This window comes from Tenebrio molitor, chromosome 6, assembly GCF_963966145.1.
Source record: "Tenebrio molitor chromosome 6, icTenMoli1.1, whole genome shotgun sequence".
Classification (NCBI taxonomy): Eukaryota; Metazoa; Arthropoda; class Insecta; order Coleoptera; family Tenebrionidae; genus Tenebrio; species Tenebrio molitor.
In genome coordinates, this window is record NC_091051.1 from 9,407,617 (window position 1) to 9,430,448 (window position 22,832).

Below are 22,832 nucleotides of genomic sequence, written 5' to 3' on the forward strand. Positions count from 1 at the left end.
TAAAATGATTTTTAAAATATCGTTATGACGCTAATGCAACTATAATTTATTGTTATTTTTATTGCTAACATTACAACGCAAGAACATTATTACCAGGCACAAATTGATTTATTTACGATGTGTATTACAAGGAAAAATGAATTTCTTCAATCGACTGACCTCTCTTCGCGATCCATTGCTCGCATTTTTGAACCGGCTGACGGTCAAATTGGAAGATTCCTTGCATAAATTTAAAGTTATTTTTGCGTATTTTGCTACCGTTGATTGTTCAGTCAAGTGTTAAATTTATTTGGTACACACACGTCCTGTTAAACACTGATCTGGTAATTGGCTGATGGCTGTCTATCCAAGTGATTTACTGAAAAGTAGGCTAGAAGTGTACAGTTCAGTCTGCAGCGAGCAATTGAAGTTCAAGACAAAGTCTAATTTTATAAGAAAGTCGTTTGAGACGACCTCCCATACCTTCCAATCGTGAAATGTTGTGAGAGTGGGTGAATCGACACCATGCTCACTGATTTCATTCATTCTTATTCAAATAGTGGCAGCGGTCAGAAAACTTTTCACTTTTTCACGTTCAATATCACACGTGCTTTAAAAATTTCGTTGTTGTTGTGTGAGTGTGATGTGCGCGTTTGTGTTGTGACCACCGAGAACTAAACGTTACTTGACACACTTAGAACAAAATGTTGAAATTACTGAAATTATCCGGCAGTGCAGATCAATTTTAGAGAAATTTTGATGAATTATGGATGCAAAAATTATATCCCAGCAAGAGGCTTCCAAGCGGTGTTAAATAATAATCTGATTGGAATCGGTTTAGTGGCTTAGTAAATTTATTGTGTTGCATAATAACTTTTACACTTTACGTATTATATACTTTCTCGTGCATAACGAAGAATGACATAGTTCCGTGCTTCCTTAAACTGGAATAAGAGGAAAAGGTAAAGTTATTTTTTACTTACAATGATGAGAGAGATTGTCAAATACATAATAAGACAGACGGAAACAAAACATTACTTTATCTTTATCCAAAACATAATATAAAATAATCATGTAACAACAAAGACAAGCTACTGTGAGCGATTTTGCAACAATCGTGTTGGATTACTTGTTTGTTGTCAAATTGATAATGTCAATCTTTTAAAAGCAAAATCCTTTTAATATGCGTGTAATTGCTTTTACATGGTTGAACAACAATGTGTCACATTTAAATAATAAGTGAAGATTTTTACATTGTTTATGATTGAAACAGATTTTTGACGTATGAATTATTCATTCGAAGTTATTATTTAGTAATTGATGCTTTTGTGTTTTCGCACTTTGAATCTGAAATAGGTAGTGAGGTCACCGAAGAAAGGTGTCGATGTGCAGTTCGCTTAATAAGTATCTTTTTTAAGACACTTGAAAGTAGAAGAGACTACCAACTGACTTAACATGTTTATCAGATAAAGATAACAGTAAAAGTCAAAAGTAGATTTTTTTATTTAAGTGTACCTGTTGCTTATTAAAATTTACGTTATCTCTCTCTACTAATCATATTTTTTCATGCTATCATCTTTAAAAAATCTACGAGCTCTCTTTGATCTAACGTAAACGTAAGATGCAGAACTATTTTACATTTAACAGGGTGAATTATTCCTTTGGCTATGATAGATTAAAACTATCAAAAATAATTATTGAGAGATAAGATATTTAAAAATATCACCATTTAAGCTGTGAACAAACATGAAAGATTTTTATTTTATCCTTCTCTAATTTTTTCTTCGTATGCTGACAATATTTCGTTATCATTCGAAAACAGCGACTCCATAGTATTTACTTGATTTCTGGGCAAAAAATTGGTACAGGAACCCAGTGGTTTTGGAAATTAACAAGCAAGTAAAATAAAAACAGTTAATTTTAAAAACAATGCAAAGTTGGCGTTGAAGAGTCGGTTGTGAACGCACCACTCGTCATTCCGCAGAGTAAAAACATCGAAGGTAAAAACCGTGTAAAAACACAAATAATGCAAAAAGTGAGGTTAGATTTAAACAGCTGATCCGTAATCCGTGGTGCGTTCACAATCGACTCTTCAACGCCAACTTTGAGGAGAAATTAAATGAAAATCCGATAGAAGAATGTAAATACGCTGAAAAAACTAGACATGCAGTTAAGTGTTGTGATATGTAAAAATGTTTATCACTGACTACATTATTAACAAAGGCAAGCAAGGTAGAAAAATAATACCAAGTGCAACCTGTATTTAAAGATAAGGAATAGAATATCCAGGTGCCATTATTAACATAATACTTTTTTGTATTCAAAATTATTCCTTTATAATAACTTATTCAAAAAAAAATGTTTGTCACCTCGTTGATTTATACAAATTTATAAACGGCCCAAAAGGTGTATTTATGTTTAAATAACATACGGTGGAGAAAAAATTACATAAATGTATGAACCTCTTACGTTACTGTTGTTATTTATAATATGTCGATAATTTAAATAATTCTTTCCATTAAATGAACAATTTCCTTTCATTACGTGAAAGACAATTTATCTAGCTTTTCCCAACGGTTCCAAAGTACTGAATAGTAACAATGGAAAAGTCGGAAGTAATTTAGAATAATCATGTATGCGTTCGCGATTTACAGAGAATTAAAAAATATTAATAAAACATATTTCACTTACGCTTTTTTCCTGTTTCTTTAATCTACCGGCTATTAGAAAAATATTAAATAACAAATCCATATTCTTACATCCTGCCTGAAATTGTTATCCAATAACAGTTGTAGCCCATGCTTATAAACAAATAGAGTTAAATAAAAATGTTAATTGATTGCAATCTATAACAATAATGTAAATATACAACTGTAGGAGATGCTGTAAAAAAAAACAATAAACAGCTTTGAAAACTATTGTGGTTAAATTACATATGTGTTTCTGAAATACGTGTGTTAATTTTAACCAGTGGAAGAACGCGCCAAGTCATGGAACTTTTCTTTATAACATTTTTACGAAAAAGCAATACAAATTGATTTAAAATTTGGAATAAATTAACCATCAAAGTGTATACCCGCCTATGGGTAAGGGCGAAAATTTTCTGTTGTGATAGAAACAGAGCTTTGTTAAAAAGTTCCATTGTTATAGAAAAGAATAAATAATCAAAATTTAGATTCTCATGGTTACAAAAAATAGAAACTAGTTAATCACACAAAACGACTCGTTTGGTAAAAATTGTGGGGCAAAAAATCTTGGAATACTTTTACGAATTTTACAAAATGTTATAGAGAAAAGTTTCATAAATTGGCGAGTTCTTTCACTGGTTAAAATTAACACACGTATTTCAGAAACACCCTGTATGTACTATACTTTAACTGAAATCTATTTACAGTGGGCAATAAAATTTAAAATCTTAACGCGATTAGTAACATTAACACAGTGCTAAAAATTGTCAGGTCACAAGTTACATAGAAACAAATGCATTAAGAATGTGAATAAATTACATTGTTGAAAAATAAACCCACTTATTTTTATTGACATGTTTTATATCAGTTTAAATATTGCAGAAAATCTCACATTGGGGTCAAGGCGTGAAAAATAGATACGTATATAAATTGATCATTAACTCTGATCACTTGTTCATAAAGTCATACAAAAGGCAATACTAGAGAGTGATTCTTCGTGGCATAAATATACATTTCGCTTATTAATTATAATAATGAAATAATTAGTTTCCACTTTTACTAGAAAAAGTAAGACAAGTTGGTGCAAAACGATCTTGGAATTAAATTAATAATAATATCGCGCGTTCAAATGAAATCCTGGGCTGAGTAGGCGTTGGAAAAATTAAACCGTTTAGAAAAGTGTAAAGTTTGAATTTCCCGCCGTTTGACACGAATGACATTTGTTTAATCGGGACATAATTGACCATGTTTGTTTTCAGCAAAGGGTGCCCGTAGATATTTGCTTTGAGAAAAAGAATCGTTACGTGATTCTAGTTTTCATGTAAAACATGGCAAAAAAAGAAAAAAAAGATTTTTTTTTGGCTCAAAATTTTAGGTTAGCTGTCAACATGCTCCAGTTAATCGACGCTTTAAAAAAGCACAACAATTGACAGTTTCCAACGCCTTCCCAGCCCAGGATTTCATTTGAACACTCGATATAATTAAAGCATTAAATTACACACAGCTAACTTGTTTATATATTCATCGTAATTTAATTAACTAAACATTACATATTTAAAACAGAATTAAAATCGATAAAATTCAAGTATCAATGATTGATTCGACATGAACACAAATTTGTAATTATTAATTATCTCTTGATTAGTTTATAATTTGTACTGTATTTTTCCATGTAGTATAAATCAAGTTTTTCATGGTAACCACGTGTTTAGCAATTCCTTAAAATGATGTAAGAATTCTTTTATGTTTGGTTAAATTGTCCAACAGTCCACATAAATGTGACAAACTACTTATAGGTATCAGTTTGCATTCATTTTGAAAGTTTGCATACGCAATTTGGTTATCAGTAAAATTTTAAAATTCTACTACATAATGATCGCAATTTGTTGCTGCACCTCCATTTTATAGTACTTTAGCACCGTGGCAAAAATCATGTCACACGTTGAATTAAGCATTCAGTGTGGTTAATAAAAGTGACAGTTGCGAACATTTGCGGAATCGTAAAACATCACGGAATTGCTTCAAGAACATATCAAAATAGTTAGCTTTGTACTTTCAACGACAACTTTAATGAGCTGTCCGGAAACAAAGTGCACTAATTATGTTATTTTTGAATCAGTTAGAGAGAGGTCAGATTAGTATGTTTCCCTTCTCATTGCTTCAAATATATTATTAAAAATTTAAAAAGAAATTATATATGACACACTTTCAAAAACTGTCTAATGCAGCATGGGTTATTTAAGTGTCCTTTTTATCACCTGTATTATTATTATGCTGTTGAAGCTAAACCCTTAGACAAAATGTAAATAGATTTCCCGTTTCATCTGTAGAGAACCATTAATGAAATATCTGATTAAATAAATAGTCTCAATTTTGTGTACGACACATCATCAACAACAAAAAATGAAGGTGTTCCCTTTAATTCATCTAACCTTGTACATTTTTGTTACATGTGTGCTTCCGGTATGTATGTGTAACATATTTTTAACTCTTATGGATCTGACACCTTACTATAACATATCATTATAGGTACATTTAGTGCGTGTATTATTTTTTTAACTGTTAACTAAATGTCTATGAAAAATGAACAAGATGAACCACACTTGTATGACGAAAAAAAGAACCTGACGTCGCAGCTGAAAAAGCTACAATTTATAACTGAAAACGTTCTGCTTTATCAAATTATCACTTACAATTCACGTAATCAATTAACAAAATTGAGTACAAATAGATTCAAAGTACAAAAACAATGCTGTCAATAAATGTGAAAGAGAAAGGTTAATGAACCGGTGCATTCATATTTATGTGCATTATAATTGTTGTTGTTGTCGTCAGTTATGACTTAACTGTATTTAGTTCAAGGCTTTAATACACAGTTTTCTCAGATTTCGTTGAGATGTTAGAGACTGCGTCTCTAGCTGTCATTTAGCATTGGCAGAAAAACAGTTAAACGATCAGTACCTAGGTAGTTCTAAGACCACTTGTTTGGAACAACCGACAAAAGTTGTAATTGTTCGATTACTTGAAATGTTGTAACTGTCACAAGAAGAATACGTAATTATGAGAACGAAAGTTTTTTTCTGTAATTATCATAGTACATTTCGCGTTTTATCTGTTAAGTTTTGCATACTGAATGTTATTATATTGAGCCAAAAACCAGAACGAGCAAATGCAAAATACAAAATGGCTGTGAACAAACACAATGAGATTGTTTTAATTTTTCTCTTTTATAGAACTATCTGGATTTACGTCATCTAATCACATGTAGTGGTAATTAGGTAAAATATTAAATAAATGACTGAAAAATTTAAAAAAACTTTCATAAGAATGTTGTAGGTTAACTGTAAGCAGGTCTTTTAATTTTCTTTTTACTAGAGTTTTGTCTCAATGCCAAGGCATAATTGTAAAGCTAATTTATATTATAACGTCACTTTCTATTGCAATTAATCATGCTATTCCCTCTCTTTCCACAGATGATTATAGCATTATTATGAATGCCCTCAGCAAAATTTGTTTTATTGGCTTTTATTCATATTTATCATCAACAACAACATTAACGTGAAAATCTATTGCTGTAGTAAGTGTTAGGACGCCGAGGTCATGTACCCACTCAGTAATTTATGTGATTAAGTTTATTTATACCAAGTACAACAATCGTTTGCATATATTTTAGTTGGTATTTTATTTTTACATAAACTCTTACATTTTTGACGACAGTATTTAATAATAGTTGAACTAGTGAAAGTAAACATGTTTTCGTGTTTTTCATATTATTATTTCTTTATATTTAAAAGTATAAAAAGATTACATCAAAAACTGAAAAAATAAATTTAAAACGTGCTTGTTTGTTTGGAAAAACCAGCAGCAATAATATAATAAATAATGATGGGCCATCGATGAAGTCACCAGCGTAATATCTTGGGATAATGCATTTAGTCTACTTTCTCCTAAACCAGAAATAATCAAATAAAAACAAAATTTCAATATTATATAACTGGAGATTATGACATTTCTGTCATGCTGGTGATGACAAACGTTTGCACTTTTTCAACCACAACCGCTCTCATAAAATGATTTCAAAAGGAAATCACACGTTAAAATTTTCTCTTTTTATTGTACCTATCTATGAGTATAGAAGGTATGGTGATAAAAAAGGAAAATTAGCTACAATGCGTGTACCCCAGCCTGCTTTATACCGAGAAAATTTAATGTTATGCAACACAAAACACATTTAAAAGACAAAATGACATTTTGTTCTCTATGTAAGGTTATAAGGAGAAATATTGTAAGAAATCAACGTTATTTGGGTATCTTTAAGAGTAAACACGTGCAGGTTGAACAGCATTTTTACGGCACTCATCAAAGATCAGAAATCTATTTTTTCATCGTTTGAATACATGATAAAATCGCATAAAAACTGACGTACAAATTTTTTTATTACCTATGTCAGACTCTATAATAACATTGTTGCCATTATGGATTGCAAATGATAAATTATTTAAAATTAAATCTAGACGCTCTTTTAAGCTGTATTTTGTGTTGCATAACATTAAATTTTCCTGGAACTCTATGGTGAATAAAATGGAATAAAATAACCCTATATTAGAGCTGTGTAGCGCAGTACATAGTGTTGTTTTTTTTTAATTTTTTAGAACATTGATAAACTAACTAGACTGGAAACTCGTTGTCCTATTGATGGATGTCGAAGATCGCATTTTTATCATCTTCAATTATTACATAACAAACTTAATAATATTTTAATTTAAGTCATTGGTCCTATTTTTAGTGAGTGGTATAATTAACAACAGTCCATTTTGCATTTCAAAAATGGTCAAAGGACCTTGTATTTTAACTTTTTATTGCTGAACCAATATCTAAAAAAAATGTTAATCAGATTTCGACGTCTGCTACTCTGTCTGATACAATCTATTTTATTAATCTAAAGCTCTTTATTGAAGACAAAATCTGAACACAAATCAATCATTTGGGTTATCCAGTTTTATCTTATCGCTAAACAAACAATTTCATTTCCTTGCTTTAATGATATAATTTTGTAAATACCAACATGAAAAATTATAATTAAATAAACATTGGCTGGTTTATCGGCAAATATAAGCACCCACCGTAGTTTATTACGATTTCTGTGATTTACACATATGTTGATGAATTCCATTTTACAGTTTCTAAGATTTTTTTTTTGTTCTGCACGCAGCTCCACGGTTGATAGTATTTACAAAACAATTAAAGTTTTCTTATCGGTGAGTACAATGTATCAATCGGTCTTTTACTGATGAGTGTTCCAACACAAAGTACAGCAGTTAGTCCTGGAGAAATAAAGTGTCTTGTTCTTGTGTTAACTTAACTAGAAAAAGTTAAATTCTTAAGGTAAAGAGATTTTGATATTCATTTCATATTAGTAACCTGACTAGTTATAAATTTTTGATTTTTGGGGCAAAACAGCAAAATCGACCTAAAGACAATTATCCCTTTAATCAAAAGAAACTACTGCAACTCTATATTCATATAAAAGTAGATATTTATTTGTAAGGAGCGTGATAATAATAATAATAAAGTGAAATAATAATAACATTTTATTATTTGATTAAGTAATATTTATTCTGAATTGATCCTGAAAAATAGTGTTTGACTTTCATTTATTAATTTAGTGTTTCGTTGATTTAGTTCAAATCGCTTGGCTATGTAAATAACAGTATACAGAATGAGGGAAAGGAAAAAATATTACGGTTTTCCTTTATACTTCACAGATAAGGCTAACAAGAATTCGAATTTAAATACGCGGGGGCAGCGCCACTAATCAAGTGGTGGTATTTAAAAATTCATGAAATAAGTTACGATAAGATAATTACGGACTTTGGTGTCCGAAATGGTGTTTGCAAAGGTAACAACTATCAAATACGTATCAAATACATATACTCAAAACTGAGGCCTAATCAATTAATCAGATTATAAAAGACTTAAGTTCTCTAAATCATGACCCCAGTAATGTTATTTACATGTAATAAATTATTTTTGTCGTATTACGAGTATGTATGTAAACTTTCACTTGATATAACAAAATATTTACAAACAGAAGTTAATTACATGAAAATACTTGATAATAACAGATTTGTTTATTGTATTCATTATCAATTGTATAGAATGGAATAAGTCTTGCAAGTAGTAATAAAGTATTGTTTACAAATTCTTGTACAAGAAAGTGAAGACTATTTTAAGTTTACAATTGCTGTTCAAAAAATAAAGGTATTACTAAAAATCGGACAGCAAAAATAAAATGTAATTATTGATATCACAACAATCAACGAAAAGTTTACTTGAAATTTTGATTTCCAAACCCCAGCAACGCAAAATTATGGTCATCCTACCTTGTCGGTGCTAAACTCTGATTGGACAAGTTTAGGATGTCTTTTCTGGATTATCGCTTGAGATAGAACTTTTTTCTTTAAAATTTAGATTATCACGTTTACCCAAATCCTCCCTTTTTTTTCTCTGGGGAGGCAGTTCTGGGACAGCCTGTATAACACAGTATTATCGAACAAATCTCCACAGTAAACATGTCACGTCAAATATTTTTGTGCTGATGTAAACCTTAATATTCCTATTCCTAAAATACCACTTCAAGAGAAGAATAAGAAGATTTTCTTTACAGTTGTCACTGTCCAATTCGTTATGATAATTGTCAACATTTTTATTCATGTAGGGAAAGTTTAATGTTCAATTTAATTAAGACTGATGAATATCATGCAAAAAAAAAAGCGAAACATTTAAAATTAATATCAAATCGTTCTTTACTTATAATTTTTGTTATTAATACAAAATTATCCATATAAAATCTAGTAGCTTCATTACAATGTGTACCAATTTTACAACATAATTTTTCAAATTAAATAAAAAAATTGTGATAATACGGCAGTATATTATAGGTACCGTGCGATCTAAAATAAAAAAAATCGAGATGGCCATGATTAGTTGGCAGCACGTAAAAATTTAATTCAAATGTAATCAGATGTCATTAATTACAATAGTAACTGTCATTCCGGACTTTCAAGGCACTTACCAACAACTTGCCTTGATTATTTTGTTTTTCCATACCTGAAAAACAACGTGTTCAAAAACAGGCCTGGCACAATTCCCGAATTAATGCAAGTAATTACTGATAACTGCAAATTAATTGGTGTCCCGACTTTGCGAAGGTCATTTGAAAACATGAAGCGAAGATAGTAGCATTATGTTTGGAAGCTGAAGGAAGACATCTCAAACATTTACTCTAGTTCGTAAATACGATTGGAGCTCCTCATGATTCTTTTACAACCGACAGGTCACACATAATGCACACCTTTATGAAAATAAAATTTTCAACGTTCTCAAAATCACTAACCTAACTTTTAAGACTGACATCTGATAATTGAAATTTTAACGAATTGCCAACTGAAATTTTTGATCACAGCCAACTCTAATTGTTTTTTCGATCTCACCGTAGAACTTTTAATTCGTTCTTCAACAGCAGAAGCTGTAAAATCCAATTTTGAAGATGTTACCAGAGATTTTTTTTTGGCCTGTTAGAACGCTATAGGGTTCTAAGGGTGTAGAGTCGGGGTACTAAACTATAGTTTAGTTTATATTTTTTACTTGTTAATATCTAACAAATATCTAAAATTGTTATTTGCCACCCAAATTCTCTGTACAAAATAAATAAATATTGAAATATTGAGAAATATTTGAATAGACGTTACCTAATTATTGTAAATCAGGACACGTCAACTTAAATACCTTAAGGGCCGGTTGTATAAATCGATGTCAATTCGTTGTTAAAGTTAACATACTGTCAAGCGATCTGATTGGGGGATATTTAACATTGAATTTGAATCAGCCAATCAAATGGACGGATTTCCGACTTGACGCGTTGTTAGCTGACACGATGTTAACTAAGCTTTATGCAACCGGGCCTAAGTAATTTACAAATAACAGATAACACAAATAGTCCAGTAGTAAAAAAAATCTAATCAAGGTAAGGTAAATAAAGTCTAGATAAATTACTGGTAACGAGTTGTGAAAAGACATTTTATATGTAGGTATGTGTTCTAAGTATTACTACGCTTGTTTGTTAAGAATTGTTACTTTATGGAATTAACACAAATAACAATAACAATAAATGTGACTACTACCCTTCAAACTACAATAGATGATGTTCACGAATAAATTATACAGGGTTATTCTTCTAAATGATTGTAGTCAATGTAGGCCATGCCCATGCCCATGTTATTACATTTTTGTCGCTGTCACTGTCATTTTTTAGGTGAAAAGTGCGGTGATGAGGTTTTTTTTTATTTTTGTTAAATTAACAATTGAATACAGAAATATTTAGTTGTTTTGCAATCAATTTTAAAAATATGAAGTTGTTTTGCACTCAATTTAACTCCTGTGTGTGAACGGTGTGTACTCACTTGTTCACATCATTTTGATGTTTTTTTATGTGAAGCGGCAACCATAAATTTTACATTCAGTTTTCACGCCTACTTCGACTACAATCATTTAGAATAACCCTGTATATTGCCTGCGCAGTGCATTATTGATTTCAAGGACAATTGCATTTATTTGTTAAAATGTCACGTTATCAAATTGATAATAGTCAGTGTGTTTCAATGTATGTCAAATAATTGTGAAGTTCTAAATACAATAAACAACGTTAAAAATATTCAAAACATCCTGAAATTAACATTTTTTAAATTAAATTAAAAAGGACAAGTTATTCCCTTGCCTTTCATGTGTCCTCTAAATCAAAATCATTGCATTAAATAAGAATGTACTACATGCAACTTCCCGGAACACTATATCAAAGAAAACAATAAATGAAAACAATATTAAGGATTTATGTACAATTGCATACCAGAAATATTTATTTCTACATGCATTAAATTGATACCATTAATAAACTATTACAATTAGTTAATGATCTGTTTGACATTAAACTTTATGGCCTCTAATGACGCAAAGGATTTTAACGAACTTTTCAAACTGCGTAGAAAGAAAATCAAACATTTAAAAATAATTTCCTAGTAAAATTGATTTTCGATCTCATAAACCAAAAAGAATTCCAACAGCACCAACAGAATGAGGAAATTCTCCTCAATGTCCTCATTCCAATGTTACTACTCAACGTTTCTTGACTGATTAAACCACACGCTACAGAAAAATGGCGTGCATATAGGCAATTCTTCCAATGGAAAATTTTTATACGATATTTTGTGAAATTATTTAATAAAAGACTTTTTTCTTCTTTATTTCTCCACACGCATTTTTTAAATAAAATTTGCATAAATGTCAAAATTGACAAGTGACAGATTATTAAGTTACGAGGTACGTTGTCAGAAATTTTATTTTCCTTTCCCCTAATTGTTTTTCTTATTGTAAGTATGTTTATTTCTTGTTTCTAAATTGATAGAAGTTCTTGGTAGATGTGCCATTCAATTAAATCGAAAGTAAAATATTCCAAAATGTTTTTCTTCGATATTTAAAAGAAAACTCCTGTTGGACCGCTAAAGCAAAGATATGGCATTTCCACAGTAAACGCAAATACTTGTCGGTGGCATTAATTTATTGTGAAAGCTACTTTATTATGTATCAAGCTACTCACTGTGCAAGCCGTTATCTTACCCCAACATGGCATAAAAATAATTTTGCAATTTCAATGAGCTTATCTGAACCACCGCACAATAGAAAATAGGTTCAATTAAAGAACTAATATGATCAATTGGCGCACTTCCTGTGTAATTTTAAATAGGTATGTGTATTACAAAACCGACATCACTGCCGTACTAGTAGCGTATGAGATATGAAATAGTTTAGTTTAGTCGTGATTAATAATTAAATACCACATGTTTAGCGACTCTAGGTAATAGTCCCGACTTTACAATTTCCTGTGTACATGATTTACATCTTAATTTTTTTGTTACAGAACACAGACCAACATGCCGGTGAAAGAATGGTTTCGGAGTCTGCAACCCATACAACTTTACGTTATTCTAATCCTGACTGTGATGTTTTTTATAACAGAATTAGTTTTTAGTCACATTACACATGCTTTAACACTTCTAATGGACTCTTATCATATGCTGTGCAATATTTTAGCGTTGACTGGTTGTATTATAACCATTAAGGTATGTAATTCGTGCTCATTCTTGTATTATTAACGTTCTTCTACACATTTTTTTCCGAGTTATGCATCAACATTTCAAAATTCATTTTACCTGCATCATTTAAAAAATTACGAACAAAGGCTTGTTTTAGTCATGATCATTCAAAAAATTTGTACGTGATTGTGAGCATCCGTTTTATATTTTTTTCATTATCATTCACGTTGCTTGGGCATAATGGGAGGTGATGGAGTAGTAAAGCTGTCTGTTGAATTAGGTTATGTTTTTCTAAGTTTGAGGTTATAAATAACGTGAATGTCTAATGCATTGTTGTCAGTTTTACTAGTTTGCAATAGAAGATTGCACAGACATTGCGGGAAATTCAGCAACATTTTGTTCATTTTGATAGGTCCACACGTCAGGCACTTTAGTGATTGTAAATCAAACAGTGTGTCCAACGTTAAAAAATAAATCATGGCCTCCCATTATTCGAAAACAACGTGAACGGTGTTTACATACAGCAACACTCATTTATGCATAACCATTTTTAATGTTTTACAATAAATTAATCCCGCGACAGGATATGTAATTTGAAAAAATACATTTTTTTATCAATTACATAACATTTTTGATTTACAATGCAAAAATTACCGATAATAATGCGGAATCTGGAGAAAACTTATTTAAATTAATTGATTTGCAGTTAGGAAAACTGTACGTTTTTTATCTCACATTCAAATTATGATAAATTTTTTTCTCCAAAAACTTCTGAAATGAAATGTACCTGAACTAGAACTTCTCTACTGGGTCAACCACATTTTCCTCCAAAATCAAAATAATTATAAGAAATGTCATTTTCAACCTTGACAACTATTTGTTGGTATACTAAGATGATGACACTTCCTAATTTGAATCCTAGATCTTGTATCACTTGTATCAAAAATTTTTGCATAAAATTAATAGATATTTAAAGGACACTTGCGTAAACAAATATTCCTTGAATGTTTTTAAGTACCGTTTATGACCTTGTTTTTTTTTGTAAAAAAGTGGTGTTTTACAGACACCAATACACCATGTTACGCCCAATGAAACAATTACAATGCAGATTACAACTAGTACAAGTAAATAAATAATGAACTTGAAGTACTGTCTGCGTCCTAGCAGACCACAATGAATCGTCGTTCATAAACATTTTTTAAGCTGCGATAATTGTTTGTTTTATTATTTACCATATCATTAAATTTCTCTTTATATAATTAAGTGGGTGAAACATCAAGTGAAATTTAATGGTAATGGTTAACTTACGTGTTATGAAATATTTTGGATGAATTTTTATGAGCGTGTTTTTGAATTATTTAAAATTTTAACAGTTTTACACACAATAAAAATGTTTAATACATGGCTGCAGTGGCACATGTTGCTTTTACTTTCTAGTGTTGTCATTATGTAGAATATTAATTTAAAAAGAAAAGACTAAAAGACAAATAAATGTGTTCACTGTGGCGTTAAATAAAAAACATTAATTTACATTGACGCATTTCTAGAGTAATTAATCACCAAATCAGCTTTTATTTTATAGAACAATAGAAATTGTCAGTTTATTTTATAAAACAATATCTGACTGACTTATTTTTAGAATATTCTATCAAAAATTTTCTAGTCACAGTTTGTTAACAATTGCCACAGGATGATTATAAATGATTCTAGTCGAAGCAAACCATGCTCGTGTTTGAAATTTTTGCCGCTCTATACAAACATAACTCTAATGTGGCGTGAACTGTCAATAGTGTCAATTATTGTATTCACTTATTCAGATAATTTTAATGATTTTTTCTTAACTTATTTAAATTAAATCGTCTGTTCAGTTTTCAACACAGATCCTGAATTAAAATTTTTGCATAATTTCAAGAAAAATATTTTGAATTATAATACAAAATTATTAATTTTAATCATTTGATGAGGCTATTAATAGGTAAAAAATGCCCCTAAGTGACATTGAAATTTTAAATGCACAATAGATACAAACGTACATGTCAAGTTTATGTATTCGTAAAAGGAACGAAGATCTTTTTAATGTTGTAAGGTCAACTTTTCGAATAAAGCATTTTGTACAGCGCATAAATTAGCTGTCCTTTTAAAGTTTGTAATATCCTAGATCACCTTCAGGATACATCCTAAATCAACTCAGCCTTCTAGACTTATTCTACACGCCATATCAATTTTCACTTTAGATTTAAATTGAATAATATGCTAATTGATTTCATAATTTGTACAACAAAAAGATCAGGTTTGTAAACTAGAAATCGAGTGAATTCATTCGGTGATATTCTAATTCAGACGTAATTCATAATTTTAGAGTAAAAATGATAATAAATAATTACAGACGAATTTATGTGTGTTCATAATTTTGTATTTGTTTTCAGAATAGCAATATTAAGGATAACGAATGCAACACAAAAGACGTCAGCACCGAATCCAGTGTAACCGGCGAAGAGCTATCGACAAATCCCACTGGCTGTTCAGACAAGAAACCAAACCAAACGAAAAAATCCCCCACACGAGCCAATCAAGAAAGCAAACTAAAAAATACATTTGGATGGGCCCGAATAGACGTAATTTCACTCCTGATATGTTGTATTTTTATGGCATCTTTGTCGTTTTCCGTATTCGCCGAAGCATTACAGACTCTAGTCCACATCGATCACTTCGACGAAATGCATCATCCGTTATCAGTGCTGTTCATCGGTGCTGCCGGTTTGTTGTTAAACGGCGTTTGTTATTTATTGATTGGTGGATACACCTTCCATCAAGGTAGTTTCTTGTACGTCACAGAAAGTGGCGACGTGATTTTAGACAGAGTTGTTGTACCGGATTTAGTGAAGCAAGGAGGAAGAAGACTGTCGAGAACGAGAACGGTACCACCCCCGCCAAAAAGACAAAGACAAGGCTTTTTAGAAATGTGTAGGGATATTATAGGTACCAGTTCTGCGACAAAAACGGCTTTCTCGACGTAATTTTCATTTTTTTAGGCTGTGTTTACGTTATTATATGTGCCTTGATAGTGTATTTCACAGATAAAAATATCGCCAAATATGTTGACCCGTTGATGTCTTTAGTTTCCGCTGGTTCGCTAATGTTTCTCAGTTATCCTCACAGTAAGTACAACAACTGGATAAGGAAGTTGTATAAGATGCGCAGTATTTGGCTTAATTATCACTTTAAAATCTTATTTTGTTAGGTCATAAAACTAATCTTGATTACAAGTCATGAATTTACAAAGACCAGTACCGCTTTAGTAATGCATTAAGTTATGTAAAGACACTTGAGCTCATGGTCTAAAGCTAAAACTACCATCATTTATGCAGTACACGGTTTGCTAAACTCTTGACGCAAACAATAAATATGTACCGCTTGTTGCTGTTGTCATCGTCAATTAAATCAATGCACATATCATTTAGAAACTACAGTAGTGGACTGCATGATTTTCACTCAACCGATTCTTTTTAGAAGGTGAACACTTAAAACACATTTGACGAGGATCCCGGAAGCAAATCCTTAATGACATATCAAAATACTGCTAAAAGCCCAAAAATAACACTAAAGTTTTCCCTAATTGATTTTAATTATTGCTTTTTTAAATTTTGAAAATTTCATTTTGTTTTTATACTTAACAAAATCTTTTCAGTGAAAGAAAGCTGCCTAATCTTGCTTCAAACCATACCCGACTCCATCAACATAGACGTTTTAAAAAAAGAACTGTTAAATCATTTTCCTGACATTGTAAATGTTCACGATTTCCACGTGTGGCAGCTGACAGCAACAAAAATCATCTCAACAGTACACATAATTTTCGAAAATCAAAAGGTAAAGATCAACGGAGATGCAGTGTGGTCTGTCTGCATCACCATGGTGTGAGAATAATTGTACACTATGACCTAGTGTTCTTTTTAGAGTTACAACAAAATCATGGACGACATTAAGGAGTTCTTAATTGAAAATGGTATTACGCAAGTAACCATCCAACCGGAATTTTACACGAAGGCTGAAACTCCACAAAATTTAACACCGCTTTGTCTGATGCAGTGTCAAGGTGAAGGATGCAAACTGAGTCATTGCTGCCCCAGTTACGAAACTAGCAATGTGGTATATTTTGTCTGATTTGTCTGAAGAGGTAGATTGTTTCAATTTTGCTTCTAGAAATTGAGGAAGGGTAGCAAGTCGGATACCAAAGAAGCCAAGATGTTGAGAAATTCTTTACCAGATCTAAGGTCGATAAAGATAATCAACAATGAATTTTCGAAAACAACGGAGTGTTTGACGAGAACTGAAACCACACAAAGTAACGATCAGATACAATCATAAAGTCGTAAGGACTAATTTTTTAAAGTACAAACTATTTAATTCTTGCCTGTAAATAAAATAGATTGACAATTCTCTAGGTGTGTTGAATAATTCCCAGAGTAAATGTTACGAAAATATATTTTAGACACTTCTTCCCGAAGCTAGATGGTAATTTTTAATAATCATAAGATGTAGGTATTACTCTTTTTGTTGTTTTCAATTATATAAATATAGATTGCCATCTTAATATCAAGTGACTTCTGTTTTTACGAAATTTTATATAATTAGTTTTTAGTCACTAAACGAAAAAAGACGAAGTTAAAATCATTACAGTAAATAAGTGTACTACATGTGTTCGTTTAAAAATTATGATTAAGTAGGTGTTTTAGTCAAATTTTACACTTAATGAAAAATTGTAATACATACACATTATCAGACCATTTGACGTTTTGATAGTATTTTACAATTTGATATAAAATATGTGAAATATGATTCAATAAAAGTGCTGAGAAAAAAATGTTTCTTATTTCATTTCTGCGGTTACAAATATACTTAATTGACAAGAAATGAAACAAAACATAATATTTCCTTGTAAATACTCACCATTCGATCTCATCGACTTTTTTTCCAGTTGAAAAGATTGGGCAAAAACATATCACACTTGTGACCAAAAATAAAACAAATCTGAGCAGACCTTGCAAATTATCGGTCATGTAGCGAAATCCTATGAAAATAAGCATTAATGGGCGTACACAATTTGTGGTCTGAAACACTAATAAATCATACCTCCTTAATTTTAGACGTTGGAATTATAATTGTGCATTATCAGATAATGGACAACATTTATAAAATCAACAAGAGCAACACATTACATTCGTAAGAATTGGTAATTTACGAGAGTACCCTCAACGGTAATTTACCAGCTTTCTTGCCAAACGTGATGTCACTGGTAAGCAGATTTTTCGGTGAAATGTCAAAGAAACGTCAGTTTTAAAACAACGGTGTTGATATTAACCTTGAAAAAACTTTTCGATTTCGCAAAAGTTTGCAGACGTTTCCTATAATTGTAAGCAGCAATTATCGCAAAATAAGTGGTAAAATGAGTTTTACCATTGAAGATAAAGCATTAATTATTAATTAATTAATAATTGATTTTTCAAGAGCTAGGCAACCAATGAAACGACTATGTATAGAAGTATAGATATGTGTGCGATTAAGCTAAGACAGACGTTTCGATAAAACAATGGATGAGGTAGCATTCTTGATTTGTTTTCTTGTTGATCACTAAATTGTAGTACAAGTACCACGTGGTCGACACAATAACTATTTCATTAAATTATTAGTTTTATTTTTCGTTTCATAGTACATACATCATTGTAATTATAATTACAGGTCATAGTTTCTATTAACCATAATATTATATTACGAATCATTCTTTGTTAAAGAAAAAGTAACAGCCAAACAAGTATTTCCAACACCTTCTCCATGATTAATATTAACTGTCACATTTGTCTTTCCAGAAACCAAAGGAAAAAAATATTTTAATTTCTTGACATTAGCTTCATACTTAATATTTTCAACCGAATCCTGAAAAATCGAATTATGATATACGTATTACAAAAATCGGTAAACTTACAGGTGGAATTGGACAACTTTGATTTAAAGTGATGAACATCTTAGCAAGTTTTAGAAATATGTTATCCGACTTTTTAGATTGGCAGAAATCACTCTGTCCTTCTGATTTGTCCCCACGTTCAGAATTTGTAATTGTGTAATTTCCCTTTAAAAGAAGATTATGTTGAAACGAAGAAAGCGTTTATAAAAAATACCTACTTCTGCGTTCTGAAACCCTTCCTGGGAGCTTCCTGAAGCTGACATGACTAAGTTGCAATCTGCATCCATTTTTATCTCAGCATTTTCAATATTAACAATATTATTAGGATCACAGTTTTTCAGATCATCGAGAAGAAAAGTGTAGCCATTCTGTTGGAAAAATATAAGAATAAATAAAAACGGCAAAATATTGGTTCAGTTTCAGAGTGAATTATTTCAAAAAAGAACCAAAGATGGTACTATTCGCTGGTTCAAATACATTGTAGGAAATATGATAATAACAAGTATTTCCTTTTATTACCTACATTTAACAAGATATGGATTCCAAGGTTACATAAATATGTTACATTGAATAACTAGGTATTATTATTTTTGCCCACAGTTTCTGAAAGTTTTTCTAATAATCTTATCACACTAGTTGGTCATTAAGCAAAAGCTTTTAGTAAACATGCACATAACAGTAATTATATGTCATATATAATATTCCGAATACATTGTCTCTGTAAAATAAAGTCATGGCGACAAAAGTAAATTTTTTTAGCTATTTATTATACAAGTGTCAAGGCAAATAAGTCACGAAAGAAATGTTTAGCCACGAGAGCTTGCTCGAGTGGGCTAATTTTTCTTGAGTGACTTATTTGCTGTTAAAAGGCACATAGTTTTATCCAACACCGAAAGATGTTGAAGAAGTCACATCGAGTTTGCTAGCGAAGAAATCCAAAGATCCTTATTACAAGGAATTAAATGATTTCAATAACTGGAAACAAGAAAATGATGTTTCTAGTATAAGCGAAGACGTACTGTTGGGTTACTTCGTTAATGCCAAAAAAAAAGTTCTAGTTTTACGTATTACATTTTTTGATGTTCAATAATCTGTTCATTTTATAAAAACAATTTAATTATGGGTTCAGAAGTCCACTAGTGTTTTATAGACCTCATAATATATTCAAAATCAGCATTATTATGACTTCATAACAAACAGGTGTTGGATAAATATTTACAATTATTTCCACACAATATGTACTGAAAATGATCAGTGAGCCCTGCCAGATATTTCATCTGAAATTCTTTTTGGATTTTCTTTATTTTTGTAACAAATTAAGCAAAATTTGTGTGAATAAATGACTTTTGGAGGTGAAATCAAAAGGATGGAAATTACCCTATATCCTTGTATTTTCAACGCCTATGAATAGGGAAAATTTGTCCGAATTTGTTAGTTTCATTAGCAACCATTGTTAGATCAACTCCACAATAAAGTCGTAGGTGCAAGCATACTGCTTTGTAAATGTTTCTATGGAAATGATCAAGAGGAGTAAGGTTACGTTTGTGACTGACGGGCACCTTTGATTATTATTGTTGCTAAACTACCAAGATAATCAGGTTATCACCTTTATCTCAGCAGTGTACTAGCAATTTTAAGCGAATTTTCAATCATTTGTATCTCGAAAACGAAAACACTTTTATAAGATTTTTTTTTTGTCTATGACTTCTTCCCATCATCACCAATTACCGGGTTTTTTTCCAAACTTATTTCAGAATCACCCTCTATAATATAAACTGTAAAATACTGTATATTATGTGATAAGGGAGTAACTTTTGATTTAAAGTGTCAGTTTATTGGACAAGCGCAGCGAGAGCAATAATTACACGAGGGATAGGACCTAAAGCATTTAATAATTTAATCGAAAAAGAAAAATGTGCAAAAAGACAAAGCAAACAAGGCACACTAGATTTTTCTTCTTGACTTGTCAACGTAACATTATGCAATACAAGTGGGTGCAATAATTATAATAGAAATGTAAATATTAGTATGAAATAAATATAGGTATTCACTTTTGTTCTTTTGATCATTTTGTATTTATGTAATTTTTCTTTTTCATACTCGTACATTACTTTATTGTTACTATGACACAATATGTCAATGTAACAATCCACTATCAATAAATTAAGTCAGTAGACTGTGGTTTTGTTCCTAAAGGACTACTAACACTTTTGAGGAACTAAAATACCAACAAAAAAAAAATAGAGCAGAAAGTATTTTTTGTTCGACACTGTCAGAATTTGAGAATTTTCTCCTGTGTGAACGGATTTTGATAAATGTCACAACTTGTCAAAACGAAACGTCAAGTTAATTTTAAAGATTTTAAGCGATTTGGGACCTTTGAGGGGTTCGCCGAACAAAAAAACGTTGTACTCAACTCGTTCTTGTGTAAATTGGGTTGTTTTTGACACACGTGGGCCTTTAAAACGAACTCGTTAAATAAACTACTATTATTTTACGACACGAAAAAATGTCATTAAATTGATTCAGAAAAATATTTTTTTAAAAGATGGTACTAAACAGTATCTAATTTACGCAATGCGTAAAGGAGTAGGTACTTTTCAAGAATGGAAGGTTTGATCGGCAATCTCACGAGTTAAAAAGACGCTTTTTGCATCAGTTCCACATAATATTTTTTTTTACGATCCTCTGCAACTAAGAAACCAAACATGAAAATATAAATACAAAATTTGACGTTTCTAAAGGCAAAATCGCTAGATAACTTCAATTGTTATGAATGCACTCTTATGATCCGGCTATTTTGGTGCATGTATGTGCATAATGCCAGAGTGAAAAAATGACACGCTACAGCTTTTTTTTCACGCTTCTTACTTTTCTTCATTATTATTACCAATATCTAATCTTGCGTAATAGAAAATTTAGAAGCTTTGGAAATCGAAAAAATTATTTTAAATCCACTAAGGTAACATTTCAAGGTAATGATGTACGAATATATCTTTGTTTACATTGTATTACTGTTAATAATAATAATAAAAATAATTATTTTTTTTGTCGGAAACCTTTTTTCCATATTTTTTTCATGTACATTTAAACATCCTCGATAAGGTAGTAAGTAGTTTGTATGCCATTTTTGGGACACCCTGTATCAGTTGAAAAAGACATACGGATTCAAATCCGTGATGACTCGATTACAAATTAATTTGATCGCTCGATACTTATTAGGTAGTTACAACACGAATATTATTCAACTCAAAAATACTTACACATGTTAAAATTGAAGGGATGTAAGCAAATATTATTAAACTCAGTAAGTACACTGTTAACAGTCGACCCATATTTATAGTGAACGAAGACTATGAGTTGTTTTCGTTAGACAGTAATAAATTGAAGTGAAAATGACACAACCGAAGCCTTCATTATAGAAATTTTTATAGTTAATATTGCGAACGATATATTATCAACAAATAGTTGTTAAAAACCAACGTTTACTTTTTAATTTTATGATGACTCATAGATACACGTCAGAAATGAAAATTGATAAGACAGTTATTGCATTCTTGATATATTTTCAAAAAATTCAAAACTAAAATTTAAATCTTAATGGTTTTTGTTATTTTGTGAACTTTACAATGGTGTATCTAATAATAATAGTATATAGATTATATCATTAAGAGTAGAAGTGAGTCTTTTTGTGCTAAGCCCAGAGATTGAAGACCGAGACGAGTCGAGATCGCAAATGGGCATAAAAAGACTTTCTGCTCTGAATGATATTATGTACATTGTGTACTATTTTTTTTCTAATTCAGTTACGAAAAGTAACCATTGTGATATGTCAATTTAGTTGTCAAACGTGCTTCATTTAATGACTAATCAAAAGAGTGACATTATATTATCACTAGTAATAAAAAGTGACATTAGTATTATTATCCCGGAAAATTATTGAAATAGCAGATTTAAATAGGATTTTAATTAGAATGTGTGCTTTTCTCTTTTCATAACTAAATTAGAAAAAATCTTGTATGAAACTTGTAGCAAAATGGCTATTTTTTTGCACACGAC

General features: G+C 30.7%; 1 protein-coding gene and 1 long non-coding RNA gene across 6 annotated transcripts in view; one reads left to right on the forward strand and one right to left on the reverse strand.

Moving 5' to 3' along the window:
- The window catches only part of ZnT77C (Zinc transporter 77C), a 41,183-nt gene extending 23,932 nt beyond the window's left edge, over positions 1-17,251 (forward strand). Inside the window, exons 1-7 of one of the 5 annotated variants that reach the window (XM_069050458.1) lie at positions 497-941; positions 12,640-12,841; positions 15,241-15,793; positions 15,847-15,972; positions 16,503-16,681; positions 16,769-16,960; positions 17,015-17,251. In XM_069050458.1, the coding sequence (XP_068906559.1) occupies positions 12,653-12,841; positions 15,241-15,793; positions 15,847-15,972; positions 16,503-16,681; positions 16,769-16,960; positions 17,015-17,179 (1,404 nt within the window). In that variant the 5' untranslated portion in view covers positions 497-941; positions 12,640-12,652 and the 3' untranslated portion in view covers positions 17,180-17,251. Of the gene's footprint in view, positions 1-496; positions 942-7,799; positions 8,052-12,442; positions 12,577-12,639; positions 12,842-15,240; positions 15,794-15,846; positions 15,973-16,502; positions 16,682-16,768; positions 16,961-17,014 lie in introns of those variants that run through there. The other 4 variants (XM_069050459.1, XM_069050457.1, XM_069050455.1 and 1 more) reach the window with 4 other exon arrangements.
- Positions 17,252-18,484: 1,233 nt separating this feature from the next.
- On the reverse strand, positions 18,485-22,195 carry LOC138132801 (uncharacterized). Its single transcript, XR_011160184.1, has 4 exons — positions 22,037-22,195; positions 18,992-19,141; positions 18,795-18,938; positions 18,485-18,745 (listed from the first exon to the last, which is right to left on the reverse strand). It is a non-coding gene; the product is annotated as an uncharacterized lncRNA (long non-coding RNA).
- Positions 22,196-22,832: the final 637 nt, after the last annotated feature.